Source organism: Chaetodon trifascialis, chromosome 4 (assembly GCF_039877785.1).
Source record: "Chaetodon trifascialis isolate fChaTrf1 chromosome 4, fChaTrf1.hap1, whole genome shotgun sequence".
Classification (NCBI taxonomy): Eukaryota; Metazoa; Chordata; class Actinopteri; order Chaetodontiformes; family Chaetodontidae; genus Chaetodon; species Chaetodon trifascialis.
The window spans coordinates 12220052-12233224 of NC_092059.1; the positions used below are offsets into that span (position 1 = coordinate 12220052).

Below are 13173 nucleotides of genomic sequence, written 5' to 3' on the forward strand. Positions count from 1 at the left end.
ATTCAATAAGTTTGAATAGAGTGAAAATCCATTACAGAAAAAAATTGTGAACATAAAAGTAAATTTCTCCTTTAGGTAGGTCAGCAAGTCACTTAAGCATTGCTAATGTCAGACTTCTTATTTCTACAACTGACCATTTCAGAGACAAAAACGTTTGAAATGCTGGCAATAAAAGCAGACTATGACAGAGACAATTGTGTGAACAACTCCATTACTTTTCCTGTTTGGAGATATGATTTCATGTATCGATGAGCATGGCCAGTGTTGTTTATTGCTCAGTGTTATGACACTGGTCAATCCATGACACATATGGACTGTGCTGAGCCTGACCTACTTAGCTGCTGTACAGTGTGTTCTGGGCTAAACACACTTCACTTCAGTCACATTTTTAGTAGGAAGCAAATATGTTAAGACTAGCCTACTGAACATAATGACGTACTTCCACCACAGAACAGTTGACAGCTTGACTCATCATCTCAACGTGGTGAGATGATGACCAATAGACAGAAGAATATCATCCAGGTTTACAAAGAATAAACAAAACAATGCAGAATTTCCCTTTAAAAGGGCACCGATCAGTCTGGTTGTAGTGTGGTGATCTTGGTACTGATGGGTTATAATTGGTTTTTGAAGCAAAAGAAAGCACCTCAGAGATGAGCAGATGCTTAGATAATAAGATACAGTTTTCTAGGAAGAGCACCTTATGTCTAATTGGCTGAAAGAATTGGACAGCCTCTGGACTCTGACCTTAGTCCTTCTCAAGTGTCCACGATCTACTTAAACCTAACCATGAAAACACTCTAGTTAGTCTCGAGTCTGTCCCTGTTCATTGGCTTGGGCTGAAGCAGACATTGTTAGAAAACTATTAGAGTGTTCATCTGAAAAAGAAATATAAGGTATTGTGCCATAACAAGAGACCTCAACACAGCTGTTAGTCAGAAAAATATATACCCCACAAAGGGTCTACATGGTGCAGTCCACAGGCAGTGGAACAGTGACCCTTTTTTGTTATTTTTGCTCTGTAATCCAGCAAACTGGACATGAATGAAAACCATGAGATGAAAGTGCTGATTCTGCCTTAATTTGAAGATATTCACATCCACAACCAACCATGATTGGATGATCATCTGCCCAACTGATTCTTCAGCAAGTGACAGACTTTAGCAATGCATCTAGAGTTGATTCATGGTGTGGCATTAGCATTGGGAATCTGTTGTTGTTTTCGCTCCAGCAGGCCATCATGAGGATGGAACGTCAAAAGAGAGACAAAAAACGTATTCAAAACTCAGCCATCAGCATACGGGTGACCAAGAAAAAAAGCTTTGTCCTGATATCCCTGTGTCAATGCTAGGAACCATTGATTTTCAGGAAAATAAATAAATAAATAAATAAATAAATAAATAAATAAATAAATAAATAAATAAATAAATAAATAAATAAAAATCCTTCACTCAGTAATGTTTTAACTCATCCCCATCAAAGACAGCAAATCTTTTATTATTATTTTTTGGTTGTTTTCTAAATCCTTGTGCATAAAATTGCTGCTCATCCCATTAGAGAGCTTCTGGAAAACAGAGCAGATTGAACAAATCGTGGAGGACCCTCACTTGCACTGTATGGTAACAAGAGACGAAGGATCAAGCCTCAATTTGGGGTCCTTCTCCTGGGACAGAGACAAATACCAGGCTTACATAGACTTAAATCAAATGACATCTTTCATTTGGTCCAGTGACGTGACAACAATACAAAAAAAGGCTTTATTTTGCAGTGAGTTTTGAACTTAAAGTGTATTAGTCTTATCTGAATTTCTATCAAAAAACAGCTGACAATCGCATCCCGTAGAATGAGCAGTACATGTGCTTTTATAAACAGAAAGTGTAACTGTGTATGTAAAATAATCATCTGCAGGGAAGCAGAAAATATTCTGTACCTGCAAAAATCCTAGGAGGATGGTGGATAACACAAAGTCACTCCAATAATCTCAAAATCCCAATAAAGAGGGAAGAAAAAGTAGTAATAAATGACATATTTTCCATAGATTTACTCTCACGAAACACATTAAACTTGAAAGAATTGAATCAAAATCGGCCCCGAGTACGCTGACCGTTGGATTGTGATGAACAAAGTGTCAAACATAGCACGAGGCTTGGTTTCTAAAAAGAAATCTGAAAAAATATAAGTACATGCCAAATTTCATGTGAATTCTGACCTTCATTACACTCAAAAAACAACTGTACTTTAGGAGAATGAATCACAATCACAATCACAATCAAAACCATCTGGAGTACATGAAACCCTCCCAATCTCCTGTGCACACTAGCAAACTGCTGCGAAATATGTAAGTAAAATTCTTTACTTACTGTATACCAGCAATAACATTAGATAACTATCATACTAAGCCCTGAGTTCATGGCATATTGCTGGGATACAAGTAGGTTTTGCTGATCTGCGATTTAATCCAAGATACCAAGAAATCTCTGTCCTTTTCATTCCTATACATATGTTTCAGCATTTTCTGACATCTCTCGCTGACATTAAAAACAAATAACCTGAATTCACTCTTCATGTAAACATTGGATTATTGACCGTACAGGTACCGTTCTCACATGGCAGTCAACAGACAGCTGACAGTTACTCTTAACAAGTAACCTGACATTCAAACATAATATGTTTGAACATGTCAGGAGGTTCCAACTCAGTGTACATTAAGGTGCTGCCACTCATGATCAAGCATCACAATAGTGTTTAAAGGGAATAATCTCCATGTTATATGGATGTCCAATCAGTGTTAATGGTAAATGTAGTTAACTGAAGCAATAAATTCCTCACTATGTGCTATATTGTCAGAGAAAGTTGAAAAGGTGTTCTTCTTTCAACACCAGAGCTGTCGTTTGACGTGTACAGAGAGGTAGCTGCTGTCAAGGAAGAAAAACAACTTTCTAGTCCTTGCCTAGCTAAACGAATCCGTTTGTTTTACCATTTCTTCCGTAGCTTAGCGTGTTGAACTAGCTGTTAGCATGCTGCATGTGACTATCTACTGCACTCCCAGGCAGGGGTGATGTTGGACTAATATTTCTCCAGTAAAGGATGGTCAAGAGAAACCATGTGAGCCTTTAGCCTAATTTGAAGCCAACGATATAATGAGAGTAGTAGGTTGGATGCTGGTAACCATTTTCTCATGTTGATTTATGTACTTCATACTGCAGCGCTGGTTCAGCTAGCATTAGCTTTGTTGCTAGTCGCTGGTATGTTTGTGTCTGTTGCTGCTGTATATAAATTTACTTGACATACATGACCTGAAGGTACCCATAATGCTATGATGGTAACTTTGAAAAAGAAATGGTCAAACTACTGGAATTAATTTGCTCAGCAACATTGGGTAGCACCCAGCAGCCATCTTGCTCAGCAGGCATGGGGAGTCAGAAGATCGCACATTGCGCCCATCAACACCCAAATTTCTCATTTCTCATACTTATCTTAACCCAGGACATCTACATACAATGTGGCAAAATTTTCCCTTTAATGATGAGACTGATGATGTTCTGCATCTTTGTTCATGTCAACAAATCCCATGAAAAACAGACATGATAAGTAGTGGTTGTGCATTGTTCTGTGGGTTGATTTAAAATGGGTGTTAACACAGTGAGAGATATTACAACTGAAATAACTTTTAGCCATCCCTTTTTGTTGTTGTAAATTTAAAAAGTCATTAGGATTTATCCGCTGACCATGAATATTGTACAAAGTTTCATCCAATAGTTGTTGAGATATTTCAGTCTTGATCAAAGCAGTGCAATGACAGACCGACATTGAACATCCATAGAGCCATGCTGAAATGCTACAATTCTCATATTGAAAATGACCACCCATTTTTGCTTTGCTCAGATCCACTTCGCAAAGTATATTCATGGCTCCCAACACTGAACCATTGCTCACTGGTTGTACACAATGACCAGTTACACGATGGTTGTCTTGTCCCATCTGTTAGATTAGAGGAATCCAGTTGTTAACATTTACTCAACCGGGTCCTTACTCAACAGGAGGGGTAACGATGTGCGGATTAGCTGTCCAACAGCCGGCACTCTATTCCCACTGTTGTGGAGTTCAAGATTCACACCCAAAATCAGCATCCAGACTCAGACCTGATCCCATCCTGGCGCTCTGACCCAGGGCCTGGGCTACCTTTACCCATCTCTCGTTCAAGTTTCTCCTTCAGTTTGTGGAAAGCAGGCCTCCTGCGTGGCTCCTGCTCCCAGCAAATCCTCATCACGGCGTAAACACCAGGGGGGCAGTCCTCTGGAGCCTCCATGCGATAGCCCCCCTCCACTCCCTCCTTCACCTCCCTCAGAGACTGCATGAGCAGGAGCAATGGCAGAGGAAGGATTTCGGATCAGTGAGGATTCAAAAGGAGGAAACATTAATTAAACAAATTTCACCAGCTCGGCTGTGTTGAAATAAAAACATAACTGGAGAGCAATGTCATGGTATTTGTGTGTCGTTGCCTTGGTCTCTCAGCTCACTTTTTCTGCCAACAGATAACAAATTACCAGGTGCAGAGATTAATTGAGGGGAAAATAAACTTGACCCAAGTAACTCAGCCTGTGTATATGTTAAACAGGCTGTGATTAGGAGGTAATCATCTGCGTTTAAAAGGACACCACCTGAAGTCAGGTGCAAAAGACTCATGTAAAGCCGTGCTGTGCTAACTATCCCCTCGATTAATGCTGCCTCATCACGCTGTCGTCCTCACTGAATCACTGGCTGAGATACAAATCACCTCCATGGTCAGGGAGCAGGGATTACCTGAGAGACACTGTGACAAACAGAGCTGTGTTTAAGGAGCGTAGTTTCTTCCTTTCCAGAGTCTCTCCATTACAGTGTCAACATGATCCTGCCAGCATGTGACGTCAACCTCTGCTCCCTCTGTTTTGGCCTGTTACCACCTACGCCTCCTCTGACATCTACAAGTCTACGAATTAAACTGCGTATACTATGCTAAATGCACTTAAAATATTAAAAGTAAAAGCATTTGATCTGCAGAAAAATATTGGATAATTTTACCTCTTTGGGTCTTGAACAGTGTATCTGAGTTTGAACATCTCACATTTAAAGTGAGAAGTACAAGTAAATCCAAATTGTACTTGAGTAAATGCAATTAGTTACATTCCACCACTGCATGTGTGTCACAGCCAAGCCCCTTCCTCTTCCTTCTATATTACAAACAGCTCATAAAGTACATCAACTGCTTAGCACATTAAGCTTACTTCTGCATGTTATCCTGTCACGACGTTCAGCAGTAGAGACTAAACCTGTATCCTCTCTAATGGACTGCAATTAACTTGGTGACCTGAAGTATTTCCTGCTCAGACACAGTAAGTCGATTCAGAGATGATGGTCTAGTGACGGATCTGAGCACCAGGCCTGGCAGCTTTCCACTAACACACCTACTACGTGATGGAGTCAGGACTCCTGACATGACATGGAAACAGAGCTACATAACAAGCTTGATGCTCTTTCCTGTCGGGTTCAGAAAAATCTGCTTTTCAGTTGAGCACAGAGACAAACGGACAAGATGGATGTCGTCGCTTTGACTGACGCTTCAGTGACCTCCATGGAGGTCAGATAACTTCACAGACAGAAGACTGATTTTGTCCGACTGATTTAATAAACACTCCAGCTCATAACCACCCATAAAACCACAATTTATAATGTTTTAACACTTTGGTTTTTGTATAGATTAAACAAATGAGATATAGCATGTTAATTAGAGCGCTTTAGAGGTGCTGGTAGGTGGATTTTCTTACTTTTTGACTGAGCCAGGCTCACTGTTTCCCCATCTTTTCAGTCAATATGCTAAGCTAAGCTAACCACCTCCTGACCATAGCTTCATATCTAACGTACAGACCCTAGAGTGGTGTCGATTGTCTCACCCAAGTCTTGTCAAAAAAGCGAATAAGCAAATTTCCCAACATGTCAAACTATTGTTTTAACGCAGTTTTTGCTGAAAATGAGTGTCTCATGACCCACACATATAAACACACACTGACAGACACAAAGGCATATTATAATAGTACATTAGTGGCTCTACATACCATCTTCGGGTAAGGTTGACGGCCATAAGAGAAGATCTCCCACAGAAGAACACCGTAGCTCCAAACATCTGACTTTGTGGAGAATTTCTACATGATAAGAGCAAATGCATGCACAAATAAAAAATGTAGAATCCTTTTCTAGTAGGTCATACTGAGTAAAGTGTTTCTAAGTACATACGTGAATGCACAATGACTGTATTGTTAGGAGTCAATGATCATTAAATGTAATAACTAGTTTGAGCACCTTCCAACAAAGAAGTAAAGGTGACCGTTAAAATGAACTGCACAAAGGTTTAGTGGAAATGATCATGAAATACTAATAATTACATTTAATCAGGAAGTCAAAGCAGGATGTAGAGGCCTTGAGTTAACACTTGGGTATTGAAGAGAAGCAGAAACAGATACGGAAATAGAAAAACAAATCCCAAGTGACACAACAACTCTTCAAACCCACCTCTTTCTTCAGAGCTTCAGGGGCCGTCCATTTGACTGGCAGTTTGGCGTTATCTGGCGCCTTCGAGTCCACCTTAGTCAGTCCGAAGTCGCTGACCTTGGCCACGCTGTCATCAGAAACCAGCACGTTACGAGCTGCCAAATCTCTGTGAACCAACTTCTTGGACTCCAGGTACTCCATCCCCTCACACACATCACTGTAAGCACATACACAGAGTAATGTATATAATGTATTAATGTATATATAATCATTAATGACCCCCTTCAATGAAAATCAAGCTTTTATGCTTATTAACATGTCTATATGGTGTTTTTTTATGCTATAAGACACATCATGAATGAAATAAGCAGGCTATGCCGTGTCAGGGCATTTTCACCTTGAATGTGCAGTGGACCAATAAGAAGTCTCACAAACATGGATTCAGACAGCCTTTGTAATATACATGAGGAACCCATCCTGTCAACTTGCAGGGTGGAGCTATGGTGAAATGTGAAATGAATTAAATAAATGAATTTATCCTGCAGACACAGTGAGTACGAGCCAACATGCTGGTAAGTTACCTTACCTTACCTTAAAAATTACATTAAAACACCTATCCAAGGCATACCCAAAGTAAATTAATAGCTGTTCTTGAACCATCTGGAGTGCATGCATGGTGCTGGACTCTTTTGAAAGGTGACACTGAACTTTTATCCCCAGCAGTCAGAATTGCTGTAAGTGCTACTGGCATTGACTAATAGAAGTCTGAACACAGATGACTGTATTTGGGACTTATTAGCTGGAAAACACAAAGGGAACCAAGCATGAATCATTGCCCTGGTACAAACTCAAAACTGAAACTGAATATTTTCATGTTTTCAGACAATCAGATACAAGCTGCTGCTGATGTTTGATGAGCAGAGTCGAAGCTGTGGGTGAGAGGCGCAGGTATCAGTGGACTGCGTAGATCTGCATACTGCATGAAGGCAAAGGTGCAGTTAGATCTAAGCTAATGCAAGGTGTGATGGGATTGTTTTTCATGGTTAAAAACATACATATAATTTCTAAACATGCACTTTTTATGAACAGAGATGAGTTTTTAGGGGGTAAATCAATGCCTGGAGATGAAATTTAAATATTATCTTTGAAGTTTGAACTCACAGAGCAAAGCGGAGCAGCTGAACTGAGTTTACGACCGAGCGTCCTCTTGTCCTGAGAAAGTTAACAAGGTTCCCCTGCAACACAAACACACACATATTCAAAAGTACTTGAGCGAGGTTCTACTAAAAGATTTCTCAGTTAGTATCATGAGAAACACGACACCCAGACAGGGAGATGCAGCATATATAAAATACATAAAATAATTGTGTTTACAGTACCTTAGTCATGAGCTCTGTGACAATATGAAGCCCTTTGTGAAGAATGACCCCCAACAAGCGCACAAGGTTTTTATGTTGGAGCTTCCTGGAAGGAGCGAAACCACAATAAAAAAAAGAAGACAGCGAGAATTAAACTTCTAACACGTTACCCAGATGCATCTAATTCGAAATATGACCAGTTTCACAATAACAGTTCATTTTTCGCTTTTTAATTGTAAGAAATTAATACTGAGCTCGTCAAAGTGTTTTGCAAATGGGAAAAACATCAAAATTGAGGAAATCTGCAGACTCACGTCATAACTGTGGTCTCTTGCAGGAAGGCCTGAGCGGTGACATCACATTTAATGGTCTTTACTGCCACCCTCTGGCCCATATACTCTCCTTCATAAACAGCTGGGGTTCACAATTGCACATCAGAACACATCCCGCCTGACTCAGACACAATTCTTTGTTTTTGGTAAATGCTAGCCGGCACTTTTTCATTATGAATGTTGTGAGGGAACAAAGATAAGCCGATAATAAAATCAAAGAAAGCTCACCACCAAACTCCCCCTCTCCAATATTCTCTCCCAGTTTGAGCTTCGTAATGTCCAGCAGCCACCCAGCTGGAGAGGACAGACACATGAAAAACACTGTAAACGACACACAAACCTTTACATGCTGTTACCACCCACACCTCCTCTGACATCCATAAGCACACAGTGGTGGATAAAGCAATTATTGTGTTTGATAGATGAAAAACGATTATCAATTCATTATTTTATTTGAAAAAAATCATACTTTTAGACAGCTCCAACTCAGCCGACTTGGTTCCCTGCTTTTGTTTGGGCTTCAGAAGAGTTGTAGCAATGGAGCCTTTGTTCTTTGAGTAGAACTGCAAACAGAGATCAACACACGCATTCAGTTATTTATAGTAGACGTCTCCTCATCTGGTACGTTCAGTCGTCTTTGTGATTCCTCGTTTTGACCACAGTGAACACGTGTTTATGTACATCACGCACCGCATACATCAGATTTCTGCGTGTACAGAGCATGTTAGTATTTTCTGTAGCTCTACAGAGAGCCTAATGAGCTGATTGAAATTTTGACACAAAGAACTTGAGACACACAAGAGCACAGGAAACAGACCAGTGGGCAGGACTGTGGCTTGATAACAATGCAATGACTGTAACCCTATATTTAGCCTTAGAAAGTGTTAGAAAAATGCAGAATACAGATGCTCTTCAGTTTCGGTGTCAGCGTAACGTCTCTGTTTCCTAACGACACAATGCAGAAAGCATCAAGAGGCAGCAGCTGAACTGAATTGTGCCAGTAAATGATGAGCTCATTGAGTGAGTGAGTGAGTGAGTGAGTGAGTGAGTGAGTGAGTGAGTGAGTGAGTGAGTGAGTGAGTGAGTGAGTGACACATCAGAGCCTGGTTTTATTCTGTGAGAGGTCTGCCAGCAGTGCGACATTTCCAACATGATTCAGCCCAAATATTCATGCGGAATGTCATCCCTCTGCTTCCTCGCAGGAGCAAGTCAGCCGGTCTGACTCAGGCCCGAAGCCATCTGTGGCTCACTGATAAGACGGTGCTGAACCACAGCCAGCCGCCTCTGTCGAGTCCATCTCCAAACCTCACGGCAGCAACCTCACACAGGCGTGGGCCAAGTACAGATAAGCCATTAAAGGACTGTGTAGGGGAATTCTTCTGTAATTAAGAGCTCACAAGCAAAAGGTATTTGTCTGAGTTTTTGTTGTCACACTTGGGGGCTTCAGGGCATCCAATCGTTCGCAACTGGACTTTGTCAGTTTGTCTTGGAAGACGTTTCGCCTCTCATCCGAGCAGGCTTCATCAGTTCATGCGCATCAGACTAGATAGGACAGCTCTAGTCCAAAGAAATGGTGTTAGATTCAAGTATTTATCCTCTAAGTGAGGCCGACCCCCAAAACCAAGGATGGTATCACTCTATTGTGAGGCAAACGATCCCCCATTAAGGTGGCGTAGGGTGCGACCCTTGGGTGTCAACGACAGTCGTCTGCCTCGTTAGTGTGCCATTCTTGTCATTGGGAGGCTCCTTGAGCCATGTGTGTATGGCTTTGTTTTTTGTTTTTAGAGGCTACATTTTTGAATCTCTTTGGAAGAGATGAAAGGACAGCATTGTATGTGGGAGAAAGGTGGTGTCTCAGACCTCCACCTCTGTTCAGAAACAGTTTTTCAACCTTGACATAGATGGCTTCTTTCACTCCTCTTTGTTGTCACACTTGCATGCACACACAAACAGCCTCAGTTTCAGGCTGAGAGAGCCACTTCCTCTTTTCTTTGCATCCATTTATACATTTTGCGGTGTGGCTGTTGTGAGGTGACTGTATCTTGTCACCTGTCAGAAGAGAAAAGAAGAAGAAGATCTACAGCTGCATCCTTGATACACACAGTGCTGTCCTTGCTGATACACTTCAAGACAGCCTCGCATACTTGCTTAATAAGAACACTGTGTCTATGTGCTGGATCAGGCCATTCAAAGGTTATGGCCGTGTTTTACTGCATTTCGCCAGTGCAGCTGTGCATCGTGGGTTTTCCTGCCTCTGCCTCATGTCGACACACAAGTTTATATATTTTCACTGGTGTCAGTTAGGCTGATAACAAACAGTTCTTCCATAAATACAGTTTGCACGGGGCTGCCAGTGTTGAGTGAAATATCTTAACAACTGGATGAATTGCAAGGAAATTTTTCATCTACGACCATTAAACCAAAATTTTCCCTTGTTTGATACTTTTATTTATGATTAAATACCTGCAAAACTAATGACATTCCCATCAGCCTCAGTTCTACTTTGTGTTTTGTGCTAATTTTGAAATGTTAAACCATGGAGGTGAACGTGTAAAATTTTCCCGCCTGTTGAGCAGGTTGGTGAACCAAGAGCCTCTTACCTCAATCATGTCAATGAGGTTGTAGAAATACTGTACGTTGTCAATGGTCAGCTTGTTGTCCCGATAAATGACCCGGTAGTGGATGACCTCTCCGGAGACACTAACACACAGGACATAGTCACCAGGGTGGCGGATGGACTCTCGAACCAGGAACAGGCCATCCTCTGCCGGCTGCAGCTTACACACCGCCTCTGGGCCGGAAATCTTCCCATGAAACCAGCTAGTGAACAACAGCACGGTGTGAGCCACATAAACCCCTCCTGCTCATTCTTAACTAATTTTCTGACATTCAGAAGTTTGCACACCGCAAAAGGGAAGTTGGAGTGATTAATCCTGAGACAATGTTTGTTTGCACGTCCAGCATCAGTCCACACCGTGTGGTCACAAGATGTGTTTTTAATATTGACCAAAGCGGCTGCTAAAGTTAGAAAGTAGGGCGCCTCCATGTGACAGTCACACTGCTTGTAAACTGGATGTACATGTGTACATCTTACTGAGGTGTCAAAAAAAGAGGAGACGTACGGCATGAGGCTGAGGCTGGGGTCCACGCGTAGAGCTTCTCTTTCACGCACATTGGTGGAGTTTATGAGTCCTTCCTCTGCCGTGGTGTTGTGTTTGGCTCTGTAATAACCTTTCTTCTACAAAAGAGCATTCAGAGTCTCATGTCAAATGATTGAAAATAACAGCTCTGGCAACAAACGCTGTCTTTTGCTCCTTCTACACGTGACTGTACCGTGCTTGTGTCAACTATAGTGAGGATGTCTCCCTTGCGGTACGCCAGTTCTCCAGGTTTGGGTTTCTTGTGGTCCCCCTTGGCTACACACTGTGTACCAGCAGCCCAGCTCATCTGCAGCAGCAGAGGAATAATAGAAAGAGAAAGAGGCATGTCTGTCTGAAATAATGGAGACAGAATTGGTTTCCTTTGTAGAATTTGGTACAAATGATGAAGGTGAATAGAGACAAAGCTCTGTGACTGTTAGGTCAGTTGAGTTTAAGCATCATTACTGTTTCATTAAAACGCAGGTGGATCTTTTTTCATCATTGATAACTTGCTGTTAATCATTAGAAACTTCATTCTTCCTGTTGAACCGGTGCGTATGCTCAGCTGCACTGACTGAAAGACTCAAGGTAAAGCTAGTTTTGCATTTAAATGCAGTAAATATACTGAAGGTGTACCGACTTCACAATGTCTTTATTTTCCCTGCAATCAATGCCAAATTACATAATTCTTTCTAGTAAACTCATTGTAAACAATAAGGAATTTATGGCCCCTAAAATAATGTGTTACATCAGAAACTTTGGAATGAACAGCTGTAACTCTGTGTTGCTTAGAGCCTCACACCCTGATCAGTTCATTCTAACAATATGACCATTGGTGGGATGTAACAGTACATTTACTCAAATTTGAGATACTTTACATTTTTCTTTTCATTGCACTTTATACTCTACCAGTATACAAATTAAATGGAAATTACTTCACTAACTAAGACTTTTGCAAACAAACACAAGTTGAGCTAAAATGGTGAGTAATCAGCTTGTTGGTTGAGACTGGCTTCAGCTTCATAACAACTTTCAATTCTGCTGTATTTGTCAGACTAATCAAACATTGAATCTGTCGCTTGGGGTTCTGCAAAAACACCATCAGAGATTAAAGGGAACTGACTGACGCTTAAAACTACTGATGTTGTTGTACACATCTGCTCTGTATCACAGTGCTTACAGTACCTTTGCCATGAGCAGCACTGGACGGTTCGATAATTCTGTGTTGAACACCTGTCAAAGAGAAGAAATGTCACTGAACAGCCAGAATATAAAATCATGTCCATACAGCATGTATATAATACTGAGTACACACTGTCTTTTTAAATACCTCACTGGAGACTTTAACAGCAGCTGCTGTTGATGAAACTAACAAACGACATCCAAGACTATTATAAAGCATAAATGAAGCTGTAAGCAGGTCGGAGGGTGCTGCTGTCCCATTAATCAAAAGTGGAAGCCAGATGATGAACATCCCCTGACAGCTTGTTCGGTCTGGTTCACCATCGACATGAATGTTTCAGTACCTGCAGCTCTGTGGACAGCCGTCCTCCTCTTCAGGACAGCTGCTGGCTCAGGAAACGGGGAGAAAACACAACCAAGACGACTCGAAGACCCTCAGTAGCTGCCGTTCCCTTTGTCTCACTCTGTGATGACATTCTCTTTTCATAAGAACAACTGAGGAACTGATTCTGTAGTCATTCACCTCCTCAACATGCACTGCGGCTGTGGTGTGAGCACTCATATCAGTCTGTCACAGCACTTCCTCATAATTTAGGAAAATGCGGTTCATATTTCATGAGAGGCAAGAAGTGACGC

The 13173-nt window shown here is 41.3% G+C and overlaps 1 protein-coding gene across 1 annotated transcript; it reads right to left on the minus strand.

Moving 5' to 3' along the window:
• Nucleotides 1–1443: 1443 nt before the first annotated feature.
• On the minus strand, nt 1444–13008 carry matk (megakaryocyte-associated tyrosine kinase). The gene is made up of 13 exons (XM_070961755.1): nt 12882–13008; nt 12541–12588; nt 11549–11662; nt 11338–11453; nt 10816–11035; nt 8685–8778; nt 8444–8509; nt 8198–8297; nt 7905–7989; nt 7687–7760; nt 6547–6742; nt 6093–6179; nt 1444–4351 (listed from the first exon to the last, which is right to left on the minus strand). Exons 2-13 carry the CDS (start codon nt 12547–12549, stop codon nt 4124–4126), a joined length of 1389 nt encoding a protein of 462 aa, XP_070817856.1. The 5' UTR covers nt 12550–12588; nt 12882–13008; the 3' UTR covers nt 1444–4123.
• Between the last annotated feature and the right edge of the window lie 165 nt (nt 13009–13173).